The 22,229-nt window shown below is 39.5% G+C and overlaps 1 protein-coding gene across 1 annotated transcript in view; it reads left to right on the top strand.

Annotated features, from left to right (window-relative positions):
• Positions 1-22,229, top strand: part of RALGAPA2 (Ral GTPase activating protein, alpha subunit 2 (catalytic)) — a 535,657-nt gene that overhangs the window by 374,739 nt on the left and 138,689 nt on the right. Inside the window, exons 35-36 of the mRNA XM_006860649.1 lie at positions 1,294-1,449; positions 12,345-12,503. Coding sequence (XP_006860711.1) covers positions 1,294-1,449; positions 12,345-12,503 — 315 coding nt within the window. The remainder of the gene's footprint in view (positions 1-1,293; positions 1,450-12,344; positions 12,504-22,229) is intronic.

Below are 22,229 nucleotides of genomic sequence, written 5' to 3'. Positions count from 1 at the left end.
TCAGCTGTAAGCCTTCCAACCTTCTAAATATTCCTTTATATGTGGTTCAGAGTTCTGGGACCATCCCCTGAGCCTGCTTGGTTGGGTATTCTGTGTTGTTTTTGATGGAACTCTTTACTGCTCTTCCACCCAGTCCATCATCTTGTTTGTTCTCCTTACTTTTACATATGTTTTTACATTCAAACATCTTGGGTAGAATTCTGGAATTGAAGTATGTGTTGAATCTCATGTCTTCTATTAAGTGGCTTTTTAGCTCTTTTCATTTGAAGTTTTGTTTCTCTTAGTTTCATTTTGTAGTATTTCATTTGCTTTTTGTCAGATGAGCTCACCCAGACAGACAGTTTATAGTAAGAGAAGACATGGGAAGAGAAACAATGCGTTTGACCACATTGTGGAGATTGGATAAGAAATCAATGACTTGATGGGTGGGAAGGTGAAGAAAGAGTTGGATGAAATCAAGTATTGGAGTGAAAATACAATATAGTTGCCATGATGGTTTGGATGGCAACTTAATTCCCTAAGGTAGACCCCAGGATAAAAGTAACTTTTGATTTAAAAGAGTTACACTTCCAGTAAATTATTTTTGTTCTTACTGACATGGCAACTTCTTATTTATTATAGAATATGCTTATTATTTAAGTAATACATTTTTAACTAAAGCTTTAAGAAAAAACTGAAAAATTAGTTCACTGTATATGTTGGTGGTATTTGGCACAGATTGTTTCTTCTATTTCTTTCAAGTGTGTTAAAAGAGGTGCCTTAATGAAAGTAAAAAAAATAAAAAAATAAAAAAAATTGGGATCTAGTTGGTGAACATTCATTCATGCTGTAGCTTTAAAATGAATTATGACTATGGACTTTGTTGATGATGTACATTGGATCAACCCTTTTGAAAGACAGTTTCATACTAGCTGTTAAATTGTGAAGCAGCTCCACTTCTTGATCAGTGTCCTAGAGAAACACTCTTTTGAGAGAGCAGAAAACCCTACAGACTCGTCAGTCGGGAAATTGTGTATGTCTGTGTGTATGGTGGGTTGTGGGAAAATGGGAGAAAGATACATAAAGCTTTTGATAGTGTTTTTCTGTACTCAATAGGATTATAGAACATTTTCATTTTTAAAGCTTTATTTCTTCATTATTTTCATTTTGTCTACTATTACATTCATTTGTAATCAGAAAGAAAAACATAGAAATAAAAGTAATTTTGAGTTATTTTTAATCCATATTCATTTTAATCCATAAGAACATCTCATTCTGATCTTCATTCTTTGTCCTCTTCGCAACCTGCATCAGGTGGATCTCTCAACCCACTGTGGGTTCATGGGCGGCCTTCAGCGCAACGGCAGCACAGGACAGACGGCCCCCTACTATGCTACCTCAACTGTGGAAGTGATTTTCCACGTTTCCACAAGGATGCCATCAGACTCAGATGATTCACTCACCAAAAAGGTAAGGGGCTTCCTTGTGGACCATGCTCCCTCATGTGTAGGGGGTGCTCTTCTCATGGGGTAACATGAATAAGACTGATTTCCTCTGGACTCCAAATCAGTGTCATTCTTCCTCACCCTCTAATTTTGGTTAATCTGAAATAATTCAAATTGGCACATCACACACAACAGAAATAAATGGAGTCCTGGTGTGGCACTGGAGGTTAAGCACCAGACTGCAAACTGCAAGGTTGGCAGTTCATACTCACTCCTCAGAAACCCTATGTTGTTGTTGTTCTTGTTAAATTCCATTGAGTCGGTACTGACTCATAGTGACCCTATGTACAACAGAACAAAACACTGCCCAGTCCTGGGCCAACCTCGCAATCGTAGCTACACCTAAGCCCATTGGTACTGCCACTGTGCCAATCCATCTTGTTGGGGGTCTTGTAGCACAGTGGTTACTAATTGAGCTGCGAATCTCACGGTAAGCAGTTTGAAACTACCAGCTGTTCCTCAGGAGAAAGATGAGGCTCTCTGCTCCTGTAAAGATTTACAGCCTCGGAAACCCTATACAGGGTTGCTATGAATCGGAACTAACTCCACGGCACATAACAACAACAACAACATCAAAGAAATCAAAGCCCTTCACTGTGGATTAAACCTCAACATAAAGAAAGCAAAACTCCTCACAACCGGGCAAATAAGTAATATCATAGTAAATAATTAAAAAGACTAAGTTGCTACGGGTTTCATTTTACCTTAATCTATGATTAACACCCATGGACAACCAGCAGTAAGAAAAGCAATCAACATATTGAATTGGGCAAACCTGTTGCAAAAGAGCTCTTGATGGTGCTAAAAAGCAAAGCTGTTACTTTGAAGACAAAGGTGCACCTGAACCAATTCATGGTGTTTTCAGTTGTCTCATATGCATGCAAAAGTTGGATAATGAATAAGGAAGACCAAAGAAGAATTGCTGCCTTTGAATTATGGTGTTAGTGAAGAATATTAACTAGATCACAGACTACCAGAAGAACGAACGATCTGTGTTGGAAGAAGCCCAAAATAGGAAACATACTTTGGACATGTCATCAGAAGAAACCATTCCTTGGAAAAGAACATAATGCTTATTACAGTAGAGTATCAACAAATAAGAGTAAGACCCTCCATGAAGGTACATAGACCCAGTGTTTGCAATGATGGACTCAAACATAGAAAGTATTGTGAGGACGGCACACACCTGGACATTGTTCTGTTCTGTTGTACATAGGGTTACTGTAAGTCAGAACCAACTTGACAACACCTAGGAAGAACATCACAGTGACAAATGGGAGTGTGCAGGTCCTAACAGGTCTACCTCTGGCATTTACCTTGAGTTGTCCTTGAACTTGAGCCCAGGAACAGTTCTCTCTACAATCCAAAGGATACCACCTCCATCTCTGAAAAAAAAACCAGGGAACACACAACCCTGTACTTCCAATCTGCAGGACATTTACCTCAAGTTGTTGTTGTTATGTGCTGTGGAGTTGGTTCTGATTCATAGCGACCCTGCACAGGGTTTCCAAGGCTGTAAATCTTTACGGGAGCAGAAAGCCTCATCTTTCTCCCGCAGAACAGCTGGTAGGTTCGAACTGCTGACCCTGAGGTTAGCAGCCCAATTCGTAACCACTACGCTACCAGAGCTCCTTTTTACCTCAAGTTTAGACTGTGAAGGAAGCTTAGAAATTTGATCGACTTCTATAAATTTTGAGATGAGAATAAGTTCCAGAGCAGCTGTGATTTGTATTTGACTGTAGCAGAGCCTGGGATCCCCACTCCACAACCACCTTCTTTCTATAACAAGGGACTGAGGAACTGAGGAAAACATCCGGATGGATAGGAAGCATGTCATTTAGATGCTGACTAAGACTGACCTTTGAGAGGTGGTATGTGTCGTGGTTATAGCCAAGTCCTTTAGACAGGCAGGCCTGGGTTCAAACGTGTGTCAAGTTACTGAACCAGCCTGCTCCTCATTTTCTTTATCTGTCACGTGACATTAAAACACAGCTTATGCTTGAAATCAATGAAACCACACCTATATAATTGCTAAGTATAGTAGCACAGTGCTAAGGAAGATCTCTCTCAGTCATCATCGTGGCCTGTAAGACTAACTGATCCATTCTCCCCTCCATTCTTAGGCAGATGGTTGATATTGGCCCCTAGTCCTCACTATCCTCACTTCATTTATTGTCTCTGTAGTCTTGCTCTCTCACTACTACAGCAGCAGCAGTTGCTACACCACATACTGTGGTCTGCAGCAGCATACACAAGACATCAAAATTCATCACAACACAATCAGAAGCTTCCAGTAGTGATAAAGAGGCTGTGCTCCTATGACCCCGCTTCTCATGGGCTGAGACCACCTGCTATCGTGTCCTCCTATGGATGGGAGTGCTGCAGTACAGAGGGCTGGCAGGGACTGGTTCCCAAAGGGGTTGATGGAGCTGGCTCTAGATTCTGTGTTTTGATGACTGTGCTCATAAGGAAGGGAACCTTGACCCTCAAAGAATTCACTGGCACTTCAAAAAATCTGTTTCAGATTACCAAGACCGTAGACGAAGCTTACACATCCTTTTTATTTATCACTACTCTGTAAATAAGTCATCATATAGTGTGATTTTCTTATGAATAATAACAATTTTGGTAAAATATCCATCTACATAAAAATATTTTTAATTTAGTCATTTCCTAAGGAAAATAAGGTTGTCTCTTTTTTGAGAAATGAACTATCCTCTTCTTGACAAAACATCATGCTGAGAAAAAAAAAAATGCTACAAATAATGTTCTGAGGCTTGGCCTAGATGCAAGATTCCTTCCTGTAATAGTCAAAATTCAGCTAATACCTTTTGTAGCTCCAAGATTTCATATCATTAGTGATAAACTCTCTTTATCAGGATGTCTCACAGTTAGACTAAAAATCAGTTTCAGTAACAGTAGCCCTCTGTTCCTTGTCTTATTCTAACTAAATTGTCCTTAACAGCTTAAAAATGAGCTGCAAAATTCTAAAGTGATTTATGCGCTCTTCTGCCTCTGTCACGGGGGAACTTTTTCAATTCTGCAATCTGGTTGGAACCTCACACTGAACTCTTGATCCTTCTCTGCAGAAATTTGTTAGCTCTAGCTAGATTAGATTTTTCACAGCTAATCTATCTGCTGTAGGGGTTTGCAGAGTCGGGACAGAGCTCTGCTGTTGGATTTGTCCAATTCATTTGACTCCAGGACTATAATTGCACTTATGTCTTACAAGGCTTTTATAGCCTCAGGCTGGCCAGCAGCATAAAAAACAAATTGGCAGTGATACAGTACGAGTGAAAGGGGATGAAAGGCCCACATTATCAGTCTCCAGGCAGCACTGTTCTGGCAGGAAGTTTCTTGGTTAATTTACAAATAAAACTTCGATTTTAGGATGGGCACACTGTCAGCTGAACAATGGGGATGTCAGGCCTGACTGTTACTTAGTAAACGTAGCAGCCGGGCCCACTGAGGAGCAGGAATTCTTCAATCAAACAGATGACTCTTTCTGGAGCCAGCTGGCGATGTAATGCAATTAGTCGGGAAAGGAGGTCAGCCTATTAGGTGTATACCACGACCAGTGTCACCAGTGGCGTAGTGACTGGCAGCAGCAGGCAGAATGGCTCGGGCAGAGGGACTTTGAAACTCTATTATGAGGAGAAGTAGCAGGACATGGGGTTGATTTCTTAAGACTTAGAATGGAGCATTTGTTCGGAGCCTGGTAAGAATTAGTGCGTTCTAAAACCTGCTGTGCAGCTGAAGCATTGATTGGTGTGAATTACAGCTCCTTTCGAGTAGAAGAACCATCCAGCTCCTCCCGGATTACACAAGAGTCAGATGAACTAAACTTAGATCCACCAATGGATTTCTAATATGAGTGCTTCTAATAAAACTTTCCAGAATTTGCAAAATGACATCTCTGTCATTTTGAGGTTTCTAGAATATTCCCTGTCACTTACATTCTCTGTCACTTCGAGGTTTCTAGAATATTCCCTTGTGTTCTAACATGACTGACAGTTTGGCCAGATTAGGCTTGTTTGTTTTTCTTCCTTGTGTTCTTGTTGTAGGCGAAAGACAGTATGTTTTTGCTCTTTGCTCCACATTTACCAGCCAATTACTCCTGTGGTTTTAGCTGTTAGTTTTGTGAATTAGTTAATTAAACTGTGATGTGTCCAGATGTCTGAGGCATATAACATTGAAAGCTACTATGAGATGATGAATATTGTATAATTGACACACAGGAATAGCTCTTCCTTAATTTCAAAATTGCCACCCTGATAGGATGAGTCTATTAGGGTGATACTGTTCTTCGTTGCTCTGGTTCTAAAATAAAGTTGCAAACAAAATTAGGAAAGCCATACTTGGCTTATGTAATTAAATTACCCAATTCAGAAAGTGAAGAAGAATTGTAGAATTTTAATAATCACTGTATTATCTCAGAGTTAACACTTTACAACTTTCATTTGTGGAGCAAAAAGAACTGTCACATGGTTTATGGTGCTGGCATTGAGTAGGAGCAGCAGGCTTGAGTGTTTAGTAGATATGTTGTTGCCGTTTTGACATTTGTGCTAACACTCTACCAAGAGTCATAGAACCAATAAGAAGGTTGGCTCTCTTTTCATGATAAGGGTCATAAGTGTGAGCACTAGTCAATCCCAGCTCTTAAAATTACTTTCTCCTGTTTTGAATCCACCCTCACTACCCTCTGCAAGTTTCAGTTAGATAGTACTAATGTTCTCCCCACTTGGTATACCATGGGGACTTGCATATTGTAGTGATGCTGCTGAAAGCTATGACATCGGTATTTTAAACACCAGCAGGGTTACCCATGGTGGATAGGCTTTAACAGAACATTCCAAACTAACAAAGACAAACTAGGAAGAAGGCAAGGCAGACCACTTCTGAATGGTTAGCCCCTGAAAACCGTATGAATAGCAGCAGAGCATTATCAGAGTGCTGGAAGATGAAAACAGTATGACGAGCAGTGTATTATTGGTTGGTATAATACCTGATAATGAGCCCTTCAGTTTGGACAGCACTCAAAATATGACTGGGAAAGAGCTGCCTCTTCAAAGTAGAGTTGACTTTAATGAAGAATTCCAAGTTGCAATGGCGTTGACTTTAATAATGGCATGAATGCAGCAAAGCTTCTAGGACCTTCATTTGCTGATGGGGCACAACTCAACATGAGGAGAAATAGCTGCAAACATTCACTGATAATTAGAACATGCAATGTAAGAAGGTTGAATCAAGGAAAATTGAAAGTAGCAAAAAAATGAAATGGAACACAGAAAGGTCAATATCCTAGGCATTAGTGAGCTAAATGGAGTGTTATTGGCCATTATTGAAATGTATGTACCAACCACTAAAGCCAGTAATGTTGAAATTGAAGTCTACCAACTTCTTCAGTCTGAAATTGATCGAGTATGCAATCAAGTTGTATTGATAATTACTGGTGACTGGAATGTGAAGGTTGAAAACAAAGAAGGATCAGTATTTGAAAAATATGGTGTTGGTGACAGAAACGATTCTGGAGATTGCATGATAGAATTTTGCAAGACTAACAGCTTATTCTTTTCAAATAAAATTTTAAACAACATAAAAGATGACTATACACACAGACTTCACCAGATGGAATACTCAAGAATCAAATTAACTACATCTGTGGGAAGAGATGATGGAGATGTTCAGTATCAGCAGCCCAGACAAGGCCAGGGCAGACTGGAACATCAGTTGCCTCTATGCAAGTTCAGGATGAAGCTAAAGAAAATTAGAACAAGTACACAAGAGCCAAGTTATGAACCTGAACATATCCCACCTGAGTTTAGAGATCATCTCAAGAACCAATTTGATGCATTAGACACTAATAACTGATGACTAGAACAGTTGTATGACATCAAGAATATCACATTGGGAGAAAGGACATTAAAAGGACAAGGAAGAAAGAAAAGGTCAAAATGGATGTCAGAAGAAACTCTGAAACTTACTCTTAAGCGAAGAGAAGCTACAGTGAATGGAAGGACTGAAGAAGTCAAAGAGATGAACAAAACTTTTCAAAGGGCAGCTAGAGAAGATAAAGTCAAATATTATAATGAAATGTGCAAAGACCGGGAGTTAGAAAACCAAAAGGGAAGAAGAGCATTCTCAAGCTGAAAAAAACTGCAGAACTCTTTTCTATGGGCAAAATTCTGAATGATGAAGAAAGCATCAAAAGATGATGGAAAGAAAACACAGAATTACTGTACCCAAAAGAAATGGTTGGTGTTCAGCCATTTCATGATAGTACTGAAGGAACAAGTCCAAGCTGCTGTGAAGGCATGTTGGCAAAAAACAAGGCTCCATTTGAAATGTTTCACCAAACAAATGTAGTACTGTAGGTGCTCACTCATCTAGGCCAAGAAATTTGGAAGACAGCTGCCTGGCAAACTGATTGAAAGAGATACATGTTTATGCCCATTCCAAAGAGAGGTGACCCATTGGAATATGGAAACCAGTATCATTCATATCACAATCAAATAAAATTTTGTTGAAGATACTTTAAAATCAGTTGCAACAGTACATCCACAGGAAACTGCCAGAAATTTAACTTGATTCAGAAGAGGATCTGGTGGATCTTGGCTGAAAACAAAGCATACCAGAAAGATGATTTCTTGTACTTTACTAATTATGCAAAGGCTTTTGACTGTATGGATTCTGACAAGCTAAAGATAATATTATGAAGAACGGGTATTCCAGAACACTTTATTGTGCTCATCAGGAATATGTGCACAGGCAGTTGTTGATACAGAGCAAGAGGATACAGATTGATTTAAAATCAGAAAAAGTGTTTGCCAGGGCTGTATCCTTTCATCATACTTATTCTGTCTGTATGCTAAGCAAGTAATTTCAGAAGATGGATTATATGAAGAAGCACATGGCATCAGAATTGGAAGAAGACTTATTAACAGCCTGTAATATGCAGATGATACTTGCTTGCTGGAAGTGAAGAAGACTTAAAGTATGTACTGAATATCAAAGACTACAGCATTGAGTATAGATTGCAACTAATGTAAAGAAAACAAGGTTCCTTACAGCTGGACCAATAAATAGTATCATGATAAATGGAGAAAAGATTGAAGTTGTCAAAGACTTTATTTTGCTTTGACCCACAATCAACACTCATAGAAACAGCAGTCAAGAAATCCAAGTTTGTATTGCATTGGCCAATCTGCTGCAAAAGACCTCTTTAAAATGTTAAAGTGCAAAGATAATCAATTTGACAACTGAAGCCATGGTATTTTCAATAGCCTCATTTCCATGTGAAAGCTGAACAATGAATAAAGTAGACCTTAGAGGAATTGGTGCATTTGAGTTGTGGTATTAGAAAATAACATTGCAGATACCTTGGACTGCCAGAAGAACAAACAAATCTGTGTTGGAAGAAATACAACCAGAGTGCTCCTTGGAAGCCAGGATGTTAAGACGTCTCTCATACTTCGGACATGTAATCAGGAGGGACCATGCCCTGGAGAAGGACATTGTGTTTGAGAATACAGTGGTTCAGGGGAAAGGAGGAAGATGCCCACCGTGATGGATTGGCACAATGGCAACAGCATTGGATTCAACCATCACAACAAGTGTGAGGTTGCACATGCCCAGCAGTGTTTCATTCTGTTGTGAATAGGGTCTTGACAAATTCTAGATAATGAGTTCAAACCTACTCAATGGCACCTAACAACAAAGTTTCCCTTGAAATCATAGCTTTTTTGTGTTGTTGACAATCTGACTAACATGTTGTCACTCCAAAAGGACTAAATCTCAGGAATATGTTGCAAAGTTTCTACATGATGGAAAAATAAAAGGAAAAGAAAGAAAAACCCTAGTATCTAAGACCGCAAAAGATATAGAGAGAGATTTCAGTATTATGATTAAAAACCCATTTTTTTGGTTTGTTTGTTTTTAACTATTTGTTTGTGTAAGGGTTGCTTTTTACCTTTGTATGAGGAGATGTACAAAAGTTCATGGAAGCCTCTGATCCATCTTCCGAAGGAAAAGAAGGCCAAGGGGAAGAAGGTGGTGCCGGCACCTGCTGTCCTCGAGAAGCAGGAGGCCAAGAATGTAGTCAATCCCATTTGAGAAAAGGCCCAAGAACTTCAGCATCAGTTAGGACATCCAACCCAAAAGGGACCGCACCCACTTTGTCAAATGGCCCCGCTACATCCTGCTGTTGTGGTAACGGGCTATCCTCTACAAGTGTATGGAAGTGACCCCTGCCATTAACCAGTTCACCCAGGCCTTGGACCACCAGACTCAGCTGCTGAAGCTGGCCCACAAGTACTGGCTGGAGATGAAGCAGAGGCTGCTGGCAAAGGGGATGTCCCACCAAGAGGCCCCCTGTTCTGCGCTCTGGGGTCAACGCTGTCACCACTCTGGTAGAGAACAAGAAGGCCCAGCTGGTGTTGAGTGCACACGACGTGGACCCCATTGAGTTGGTTGTCTTCCTGCGAGCCTTGTATAGTAAAATGGGGGTTCCCTACTGCATCATCAAGGGGAAGGCCCAGCTGGGATGCCTGATCCACAGGAAGACCTGTACCACTGTGGCCTTCAAGCATGTGAACTCAGAAGACAAAGGAGCTCTGGCTAAGCTGGTGGAAGCCCTCAGGACCAATTACAACAACAGATATGACAAGATACAACCTCACTGGGAACATCCTGGGCCCCAAATCGGTGGCTCGCATTGCCAAGCTGGAAAAGGCAAAGGCCAAAGAACTGGCTACCAAATTGGGCAAATAATTTGCATGGCTGATTTCTTTCTCTGTACATGCAAATAAATTCCTTCTTCAGTTAAAAAACCAGAAATACTTCATGGAAAAATTCACTTGTAGTGTTTTATCTGTTAAGACAAACTATGAAGCAAGAAATACGTTTTCATTATAGTAGATTGCACCTTTCTGCCTATAGGCATCAAAGGGCCTTCACTCAGTCAGCCTGTATGGTTATAGGACCTCAGCATAAGCCAACATTTTAATCATTATAATCTGGTTTCATTCATTTGTACATCAGGTTTACTGGAATGATTTCATATGTAGCTTTCTCTAGGCTGGGATGGGATTGTCATTGTGTTGTTTATCAGAGGGTTTTTACAAGTTGGCGCTGGAAGAACTTTCAAAGGGTCCCCTCCTGAGAGACTTTCTGGTCCTTTTTCACAGTCTGTGATTTGTTCTTACACTGTGCAGTTCTTTGTGTAGACCATGATCAAACAACTGGACTAAACTATTTGTGTTACTTTGGTAACACAAGTATCTGTTGGTGTAGGTTTAGATAGATAGCTGTAGGACAGTAGGAATACCACTGGATTTCCAGAAGCCTCAGTTCAGGTCTCTAGGCCCAATAGATAAGCACTTTGGGTGGGTGGTGCCTAAGCCTTCCTGAGCCCCTGTTTCTTCTTGTAAAGGATCAGTAATATAGTTTACCTTGAGAGTTATTGGAAAGATTAAATGATGTGTGAATATGCTTTCTATACAGTTGTTGTTGTTAAGTGCTGTCAAGTCGATTCCGACCCATGGCGACCCTGTATAGGGTTTCTGAGGAGCAGCTGGTGAGCTTGAACCGCCGACCTTTGCAGTTCAAACAGCTTTGCAGTCTGGTGCATTAACCCACAGTGCCACACCAGGGCTCCTTCAGTAAGGCATTCTAAATTCCTAGTAGTATTGTTCTTACCAAATGTAAATAGTATTTATTGGTTTCTTAAAGGTTTGTTACAAGTCAGGCTTCTTACACATTTGGTAACAATTATGTTACACTGGTTTATTTTCCCTTATATTCTTTGTTTCTTATTGACCATTGAATTAAAGAGTTTTATGAAGCCCCACTGAATAAAATACTCATGTCACTGACTGTTTAGGAACATGGTCAGCAATATAAAACATAAGACTTTGATTAAGTAATACAATTCAATTTAAAAAGATTCTTGAAATATTATTCAGCTATAAAGAGAAATAAAGTTTCAGTACGTGCTGCAGCATTGATGAACCTTGAAAGCATTATGTTGAGTGAAATATGACAGACACTGAAGGACAAATATTATGTTTCTGTTTATGTGAAATATCTAGGACAAAAAACTCTTATAGACAAATGTTTATTAGTGACTATGGGACTGCAGAATAAGCACTGGACCCCAAGGTTGGTTTGAATCTCAAAGTTGGCAGTTCAAGCTCACCAGCCACTCCTTGGAAACCCTATATAGGGTCACTGAGTCAGAAATGATTCAATGACACTTAACAGCAACAACCTGGTCTGAAAAGAGACTAGAGACTTATGCAGAAAGGGGGTTTACACTTGATTTTTTTATTTTGATCTTTTTCAGAATAGTAACCTTCAGTTCCTTCAGATAGCTCTACAAGATTGCCTAAGTTTCTATTTGTGGTGATAAAAAAACAAAACAAAACAAAAAACTTAGAAATGGATAGTGATGATGGTTGCACAACATGTGCATGTAATAAATGTCACTGAATTGGACACTTACAGATGATGAACATGGCCACATTTTTGTTATGTATTTTTTTAAATCCTTGAAAGGCCTTATCCCCATCCTGTCATAATGTTACTACATATGATGCTTGTTTATATTTCAGTACCAATATCTTTCTTAAAAGATGACCTCCCACTGTTTTTAAAATGTAAAAAAAGAAAAAAAATTACCTGTATGTTTTTGCATTTTCGTTTTTGTTTTGTTTTTAATCCTTGGAGAAGACAATGGTGTTGTCGCCTTTTTTGATAGTGAAATATTTGTGCTACTGAGTATTATAATTCAATTTGTAAGCCATGACCCTCATAAACTGCTGTTATCACTCTGATTAATAAAGAGCCAATTTGCTATTGCAGCTCCGTCACTTGGGGAATGACGAGGTCCACATCGTCTGGTCTGAACACTCCAGGGACTACCGCAGGGGTATTATTCCAACTGCCTTTGGAGACGTTTTAATCATTATTTACCCAATGAAGAATCACATGTTCTTTATTGCCATAACGAAGAAACCTGAGGTACGTATTCACTGTCTTATTGCTCTGACATATGACATTGGCCATATGATTCATTCTTAATGAAAAACGATGTAAATTGTGTTACGGGGACTTTTATCAACCAACAAAGGTCTGACATCTGAGTTACTTATGGTATATGATCATAAAATATGAACTGGGATTTTTCAAAGAATCTTTCATCATGAGCACAAAGTTCTATATTTTATTGCCTAGGCTCTTAAAAAATTATAATGCCAAAGAAATTGGTTTATTTTTAAACTGTTACGATTTTTTATAATCATAATAGTAATAAGGGGAGAATTAACCACATATCACATCTCGCATTTTGTGGGTAACTGGGAGTATAGAGTTTGACCTTTCCTGACCGATGCAGCTAGCCAAGCCTCTGACTAATGATAGACATTGTGAGAACTGAAGACATTTTCATGAAGAGTCTGAGCCAACCATAGTACAGCCTTAAGTGGTGAGTTTTAACAATTGAAGCACCTTGCCACAGAATCAATTGAACCATGTCAATTGGTATTGATCATGGAAATGGGTGGGAGAATCCAATGATCTGTGGGCCATGTAGATTACTGTTTTGATCCTTGTTATACCTTTAGTGGCATCTTTGCAGTTCTTTTTTTTTTTTTCCTATAACTTTATAATGTATTTTTGAAATGTGCACTATAAGTCCATTCATGTTTCTTCTTTAAGAAACAGCTTATTAATATTTACAAATTTAACTTATATAATCTTAATTAGCATAATCAGGTTGCGAACCTTAAGGTTAGCAGTTCGAAACTACCAGCCGCTTCACGGGAGAAAGATGAGGCTTTCTGCTCCCATCAAGATTTTTTTTTTTTAAATGATTTATTGTGAATTATGTGCTAGTTTACATGGGAGAATATTACTTTTACATTCATTCCATCGTATATCGTCTCATTGCCATGGTTACAATCCCCTCCATGCAATCCTTCCCCTGTGCCCCTCAGGTCTTCAGCACACAGTCGCTCTCCCTCTCTGGATCTAAAGTCTCCAGCTGCTCCATCGCTCCACGTCATCATCTCTGCCTCCATTTCAGGCATCACTGCTTCTCTGGGTAGGGTCCCGCTCTCTGCTCTTCTCCCTTGATGGTCCTAGGGACCTCCGCTCCTAGACTGAAAAGTTAATCACTCCCCTCCTTGCTATAAAACGTCTACCTTTACATTTCCAACTTTCACAATCAGTCCTGATAACAATTATTCACTATTGTATCACAAGAGACCTATCTGGATTTCATTGCATCAGCACCACCTAGACAGATTGAATACTACTCACTGGAGATTCTACCTTTCTCCAGGCCCTCTGGTTCTAGGTTCCCTCTTGAAAGCTTGTAAGCCAGTCACTTCTTGCCTTTGTAGCCCCCCACCCCCCCTTTTTGGGTAGCCAATGTCCAAGTTGCCCATCCCTGTCCACTCTGTGTGTAGGAGGGGTGGGAATGATTCTTGCTGAGCAGTTCTTAATCTAAACCAATTTCCAATGGATCTAGTAACCCTATAGAACAAAGTAGAACTGTTTCGTAGGCTTCCCAAGGCTGTAATCTGTACGAAAGTAGACTTCCGTGGAGCACTGTTGTTGTGGCTAAGTGATCGAACTGGTTCTGACTCATAGCGATGCTGTGTAGTGTTTCCAAGGAGCAGAGCTGGTGGGTTTGAACTTTTTACCTTGTGGTTTGTAGTCTAGTACTACAGCGCCACAATAACAGTCCTACCACCGAGCACTATTGGTTGCTAATTGCCAACCTTTCGGTTAACAGCCATTGACCACCAGGTCTTCTTTGTGCTTAACATAGTGACTTAGTTTTGTTTTGGAGTTATGAGTAGAGGTTTTGGGGGATTTTTAACGTTTTTATTTAAATATTTAGCACATTATGCTACTCCTCAAGTAGGGCTTCTTGGTGGTATTTTTCAACTTGATATTAAGTATAACGCTTCATTTTTATTCCAAATTATTTTCCAGAAGAAACTGAAGGTCACTGTTCTAAAGAAAAAAAAAAAAAAATCAAGTTTTAAGCTTTAAAACAATAACTGAGAGTTCGATTGTAACCTAGTCTAAAGTGTTAAATGAAAGTTGTGAGGCTTAAATGAGCTAATAAATAAGGAAGTGCTTCAGTACCCGAATCAGAGTAAAGCTGTTTAAGTGTTAGTTATTAGTACTATTATAGCCATTATTATTTCTTATTATGGCTACTGCCATTGAAGTAAAATAGCTAATAAAACCTAAGTTTAAAATGCTTATTACTACTCAGACTAGATACAATGTGGGTCAACTTCTGAACCCCCAAAAATCTACTCTGGTGAAAAACTTGATAGACTGAGTGGCTCTACAAGATTGATAGTTATCTTTTCCACTCAGTTTACAAAAGTAAAGGGACCCTCCTTCTGTGCTCATGGAGCAAAGATGTCAAAAGTATTTGTATTATCTTTGATTCAGATCTCTCTATGTATGAAGATTTCACTTTTGTGTAAGGAAACATGTGTATTTGTCCATGAAGAGCACTAGTTTAATTTTAAGAATTAAACTGAGTATTACAATATTACAGAACCAATACATTTATTATCTTATAGCTATCAAAATTAGAAAATGTGTTGCTTTAATATTTACCATAGACTAACATGCCTGTTGGAGTCTTGTAGGATAAGTACTTGACTACTAACTGCAAGTTTGGCAGTTCAAACCTACCAGCCGCTCCTTGGAAACCCTATACAGGGTCATTACAAGTCAAAAGCAACTTAACAGCACTTAACAATAGCAACAATGTATCTTAATAGTAAAGGATCCTGGAGTGGTACTGTAACATGAGCTCTGGACTGTTAACCTTATGATCAGCAGCTCAAATCCATCAGCCTCTCCTTGAAAATCCTCTGCAGTCACTCCAAGTCAGAACCAACTTCACAGCACATACCAACAACAGCATGACCTGTAAAATGTCATCTATGTTTTAAACATTTAACCTTTATTTTTGAAATGAATAACAAATATAAAAGCTGTTTTTATTCACTTTGTAGTATATAAAAAGTTACTTCTAAAAAATGGAGTACAGTTATAATGCATGAATATAATCATTAGCCTGTCTTTAAATTTTTTCTTTATGAAATATGTGCTTTATAAATTTGGTCATAAACTCTGACAAGGTGAATTAAGCAAAATCACTCTCTTAATATGTTTATTCAAAAAAGCCTAAAGGAAAGAAGAGCATAATGGTCAACTGGAAATTTAGTGTTATCCTTACATTTAAAGCACAAACCATTACAACGTAATAAAATTAATCCAGACATTTCCAGGGCAAGTGTGGGTGACCTTTTGTTCACTAACCACTGACCCCAGAGTGAATGCAAGAGGCTTGTGGAGGGAAAGTCTGTTTGTTTGGCTTCAGTCCCTGGTATTTAAATTGCATTCCCTAATCAAATGAAAAGGCTGTCCTCTCTATCAGGTTACAGAATCCATGGCAACATTTGGCCTTTTATATCCATAATGTTAGCCTTTTTGTTTGCATCTAAGTAGAGACACCTGGAGCAATGTTAACATTAACCGATTTAGCATTAATAGCTTCATTATATAAGAATTTCTGATCAGATAGCTGTTACTTTTGTTATATTGCTTCAGCTTGTGTTGTTGTCATTTTTTATCTTCCTGCTTGGCAACCAGGCAATGATTTGCAAATTTTTTTTGTCTTGATTAATTAAGCAATATAATTATCAGTAACCGTAATGCAGTCTTTGCTCAACAAAGCTTCTGAGAGAAAACAATGGTAAGTCTGTTAGTATGAATGCATTCCACGCGTCCCAGATGCATGAGGATATTGTAGACAATGAGAGGCAAGGCCGCCTGTGAGTGAGGACAAAGGGTGCCACGCAGACTCGACACACTGCACATACCGCCAGGGACATGCTGCGGGCTCCCTGGGACACAGACGCCTCGTTAGATTACAGCTAGTCAGCAGAGATTAATTCTCAGCCATTTGGTGCAATAATTTACCCATTCCCCAGTCTTTTAACTAGTGCTCCTTACTATAGAAGTGAAGGCTTTGTACTGAAAAGATTTATTTAACCTTGCCTACTTTTAGGGATCTACACCAAAATCATTATTTTTGCTTAGAAATTGTAATGAAGCAGCTGCTTGGAGTCAAGGAATATTTCGCAGAGGGGGTGGGGAACAGATAGCATGCACACAAGTTTTAGAAATTGTAGGTCGAGTCAAAGACGCTCTTTTAGCACCTGTGTATTTCATCTAAATATAGTGTGACTCTGGTGGATGTACATTTATTTTTACTGTTCTCTGGGCAGCCACACTACTCAAAGAATCATTTTAATCCTTTTTAGGAGAGGGGGGTGCCATCAGGACACAAAAGTCCTGCTCATTGCATAGAGTCATGCATATTCAAATTGTGCTTTCATTCACTCTGCCTCATTAATAGCGTATGTAATAATGTAGGGCTATTTGTGATACAAGAGCACAGGCAGCATTGCTTCCAAGTCCTTTGAAATTTAACATATTTCGTTTTTTCATTCCATACACCTCCCTTAAAGATACAAATTATGTGCCTGGCAGAATCCGCCTCCTCTTAATAATACACAGTGTTTGGGAAATGGTATGTTGAAGTGTGGGTGTGCTTCTGAGAATGCATAAAGCCCTCATGTAGAAGAGGGCCTGTTCATTACTTAGCTTTTTATTGAATTTTTTTTTTTGTTTCATTAAATAAAAAATCAGTGTGCTTAACAGCATCATTTTATTGTTTAATTACATTCAAAATAAATCCATCTTCATAAATATTGACAAAATGAGTCATTTGGTCATAGAAGAGAAATTTTTTATTGTCACTCTTCTGTTTTTTCCAACTCTTAATTACTAAGTTAGCAGTGAGGGAAGACTTGCATATAGAACAGAACACAAGTGATTTGAGGGGCTTTTTCAAATACCGAATTTGTTCTTCAGAAAAGTGGTTTTTAATGTCTTTACATTGCAGATTATACCCATGTTGCTTTCTATCTCTTTCAATAACTGAAAGGTAATACTGGTGTCCAAAAAGTTTGTTCTTATAAGTGTGTGAGAGTATCCGTAGTTTGGGCACATCTCTCTCCAGGCACACTAATGACTCACTGACTGGCCAAAAGGTGGGTGTTGTGGAGCAGCCTTGGTCAGAAGCAGTCCACACCAGAGGGAACTTTGGAGAAGGGTCCTCCTTTTCAAGCAGAGTATCAACTTGCCAAATGAAAATCATGTTAACATGATTTGACCTGGTAGATAGGGACATGGAAGAAAATGGATGGTAACCCAATAATTTCTGAGAAAAATAGGAGGAATAATAGGCACCCAGAGTTCCTGTTACAGTGCTCTAGCACACATAATTGGCGGCATGGATAGTGGTGGTGTTAAGCACTGTGGAGTCAATTCTGACTCATAGTGACCCTGTATAGTGTTTCCAACGAGTGGTTGGTGGGTTTGAACCACTGATGCTGTGGTTAGCTGTCAAGTGCGTATCCTACAGGCCTACACCAGTTGTTGTTGTTGTTGTTATTAAGTGCTGATACTCCTCACTAAATATAGAAGGAGAAAAGAGTTATTCACTCATTCTTTCCAATTAATTGATTGATTGTCATTATTCATTCCCTAGACCAAGAATTATTTTAGATACTCTGAGTAACTCCTTGATTTTCTTCTTTAGAAGTAAAATACTCACTTTTTTCCCCTAGAGTTATCACTGCTAGTTGCCACTACCAGAACTGACAGTCCCATCTTTCTTTGATTCCTATCTAAACTTCCTCAGGTCTGACTGTTTCCCCCCATGCTACAAACATGACCTCAAAATCGCTTTGCCTGATCTCTGCAGCTTTCAGATCTTTATGTTGTAACTGGAATTCTTTTGTCCAATCCACCAATCAGAGGAGGAGCTATGGCAGCAGAAGTTCTCAGTGCCCCCCTCCACTGCCACCCTTTCACCCTGGCCTTTCAGGCATTTCCCTGAAGCAAAAGACAGACGGTCCCTGCAGCCCTCACTCTAGAAATGAGAAGACAGCAGATTGGCTGATGTCCCGCTGTCAGCCCCATGGGAGCTGGTCCCTCATTCAGGCAGACCAGAGACATCTATCTACCTCGGCTACTTTTGCAGGCGTTGTACCAAGGACTGAGGTCCCGCTCTCCTGGAATCTGAATGTTGTTAAGGGAGACAGTCATTAAATAAGTAAATGGCTGAACTGGAATATTTCAGGTAGAGATCAGTGTTACAAAGAAAATATGGAATGGGGCAGAAAAGCAGGCAGAGAAGCTCCTGAAAATTACACTTGTGCTGTGCCTAAATTGAATTCCAGAGCCATCCTGCAGCAGGCAGCAAGCAGAGAGGACAGCAAGAACAGAGTGGAGGCATCATGAGCATCATGAGTTGGGGACCAGGCAAGAAAGACATGGCTGTAGTCAGTTGCAGAGAATGGGAGGTGGAAAAGGATAGCAGGGCAAGTCACATGTCCTCCTGAGCCACATCGAGGACTGGGGTCCAAGTGTGGACCTTGATGGACATGAGAAAATCAGTTCACCTCTCTTGCTTTCATCTCTTTATTTATAAAACTTGGATGAAAGTGCTGACGTTATGGAGTTATTCCAAGAATTACATACTGTACATGGATCACAAGCCAGAACCTCACCGAGTGTTAAGAGATTTAATAACAGTAGCTGCATTAGTAGACTCATCACCAAAATTCACATGAGCCTGGGGTTTTTAACCCCTTGTCAGTGATCCATTTGTTATCTTGTCTAAGTATACATTTTAATTAATAAAAATATCAATTGATAATATATATTTTCATTTCTGGCTGTTAATAAGAATCAAAGAATCCAAGGCGTCAAAGGAGAATCACTTATAGGCTCAATTAATGATCGCCCTCTTTAAAACACATTCATGGAGGTACCATAATTGTTCCCTCAGGGGTCTCTCTCATTATTTGGAAATTATTTTCTGTGTCTAGTCCAAGCTTTTCAGAATGGAGTTGAAATAGGGTCACTTTCTCTCACCTTTCAAAAAACCAGCCGGGTCCATTGGGCCATGTGCTGCCAGTTTTTCAAGGGAGCCTCTGCTTGGCCAAGTGCAGGTGTGCCTTCCTGTAGAAACTGCACTGTTCCCTTCCGTCACCCACCCAAGCCACAAGGCACATAGAAAGTGAGGGCATCTAACAAACAGTGCTTTTATAAAATCTTTATAAAATACCCAGTCCTGCACAACAATGCCTAAACTTGTAGATTGTACCCATTCAATGTAGTTTAGATGGCTTGATGATCAGAACTCGACTAGAGAGATAAAAATTTTTTTGATAAAGGAAACACGTGTAAATTACTATAATTTGATGAACTTGATGCATACTTGTGGACGTAGTAGCTCAAAATACCAACTGAGAGGGAAGGTGTCTCCATATCAAGTATCAATCCCTTCAGTATATAGGGTTGATAGGGATAGGCAACTTAGACATTGGCTACCTATAATGGAAGGGGCTATAAAGGCACCAAGTGATCAGCTTACACGTTTTCAAGAGGGAGTAAAGTTTCAGTGTGAGGGGGAAGGTAGAATCCCCACTGAATAGTATTCATCTTATCTAGATTGGTCTGCTGAAAAGAGATGGGAGTAAGATTCTTATGATTCAATAGTGAGTAATTGGTATGACTAATTGCAACTGTCACAACTGTAAAGGTAGAAGTTTTGTAACAAAAAGAAGGGAGTAGTTAATCTTACAGTCCAGGAACAGAGGACACTAGAACCTCAAGGGAGAAGAGTGCAAGTGAAATGTGGTACCCTATCCATAGTGACACCAGAGATGAAGGCATGGAGAGAGAGAGAGCAGCTGAGGACACTAGACTCATGGAAAGAGAAAGGCTGTGTGCTGGCGGCCAGGTGCTGGTGGCAGAGGCAGGCTTGCAGAATGTGATTTTTGGTTGTTTAAATGATTATATATTCCTAAGTGTTTTTGTGTACACACCTCCCTTCCCCCACCCAACCCTATCCCCAAAAAAACACCCAGAGGGAATAGAAGCAAATACTGTTGAATGATGATGCATGGAGGAGATTGCAATCATTACAATGAAGCGATGAATGTAAAACTGATGTTCTCCCATGTAAACTATCACTCAATTCACAATGAAAACTTCAAAAAAAAAAAAAAAGAAGTCAGGTCCTTGAACCCATATCTCATTCCATCTAATGTCTTTGCTCCCAGCATCCCTGGAGCACAGGATAAGTCCCAAGTTCCTTACAGTTCTCTGAATAACTACAGCCAGCGAATTGTCTTTCTGCTTCTCGTTTGACCCTTCCTTATTTCCAATCTGGCACTAGAGTCTCTTCTTGCTCACTATAACCTTTTTGTTGTTTTAAGTTTATTAGAAGATCTGCTCGGAAATGGGAAAACTGTGTTTTCTGTAGTCTTAATGAAATGCCCTCCCAAAAAGTTGTTTTTCATTTTTTTGTTTCTAAGTGTGTATGTAGAATTCAGGGTGCTACACATGGCATCCTATTGTATGGGGCGGCTCTTTCTCTCTCAAAATGGTGCTGCATTTAATCGTGATGTGAAACTTCTTTGCAATGTGAGGCTCCAAGGACTTGAATGTATTTGATCTTGATGGATAGTCCTGATATCACCTTGATGGGGCAGTTCTGGTTTTGCAGTCACTGGAACCAAGTTTCTTTGGAGGAAGGTCTTGGACTTCCTTTATGCCCATTCTCCTATCTGGTTGGGAACTCTTGACAGATTCTTTACTGACCTCTTAATCTAAAGTGATTTTCTAACTCACTGTTTAACTTCTATCTAATATACTATTTAAACATGTATGTTCATAATCATAACTCAACTAGAGGGAAAAAAAAACAATTTTTGATAAAGGAAATGAGAGTAAAATGCTACAATTTTATGAACTTGACCTATACTCATGGAGGTAGTAATTCTTAAGTACCAACAGAGAGGGACAGAGTCTTCACATCAAGTATCAATGCTATCCCCTCTATACACAGGGTAGATAGGGATGGACAACTTAGATATTGATTACCTAAAATGAGGGGGAGATGGAGGCATGAAGTGACTGGCTTACAAGGTTTCAAGAGGGAGTTTAGATTAAGAGTTGGGGAGAGGAGAAACAGTCCCCACTGAATAGTTTTCAGATTGTCTAGATGGGTCTGGTTAAAAGAGATGGGGATAAGATTCTTATGATTCAATAGTGAGTAATTGTTATTATGACTAACTGTGACTGTCACAATTGTAAAGGTAGAAAAGTTTTGTAACAAAAACGGGGAGTAGTTAATCTTACAGTCCAGAAACAAAGGACCCTAGGACCATCAAGAGAGAAGAGCACAAGCAGAATGTGGGACCTTATCCAGCAGAGTCCTGGTGTAGCGCTGTGGGCTAATGCATCAGACTGCAAAGTCGTATGAACTGCAAGATTGGTGGTTCAGTCTCACCAGCTGCACCTTGGAAACTCTACACAGGGTCGCTATGGATCGGAATCAACTCTATGGCACTTAACAACAACAATCCAGAGAAGCAGCGACACCAGAGATGGAGGCAGAGATGGGGACATGGAGAAAAGGAGCAGCTGAGGATGCTAGATTCATGGGAAGAGAGGGACTAAGAGCTGGAGGCCAGGAGACAGACTTGCAGAAGATGCCCTTTGGAGGTGTAAATTATTATATATGCCTGAGTAGTTTTTTTTTGTTTTGTTTAAAAAAAAAAAAAA

This window comes from Chrysochloris asiatica, unplaced genomic scaffold (genome assembly GCF_000296735.1).
Source record: "Chrysochloris asiatica unplaced genomic scaffold, ChrAsi1.0 scaffold00039, whole genome shotgun sequence".
Classification (NCBI taxonomy): domain Eukaryota; kingdom Metazoa; phylum Chordata; class Mammalia; order Afrosoricida; family Chrysochloridae; genus Chrysochloris; species Chrysochloris asiatica.
The sequence above is the reverse complement of the archived record's forward strand: the minus strand, read 5'-3'. Positions and strand labels throughout refer to the sequence as shown.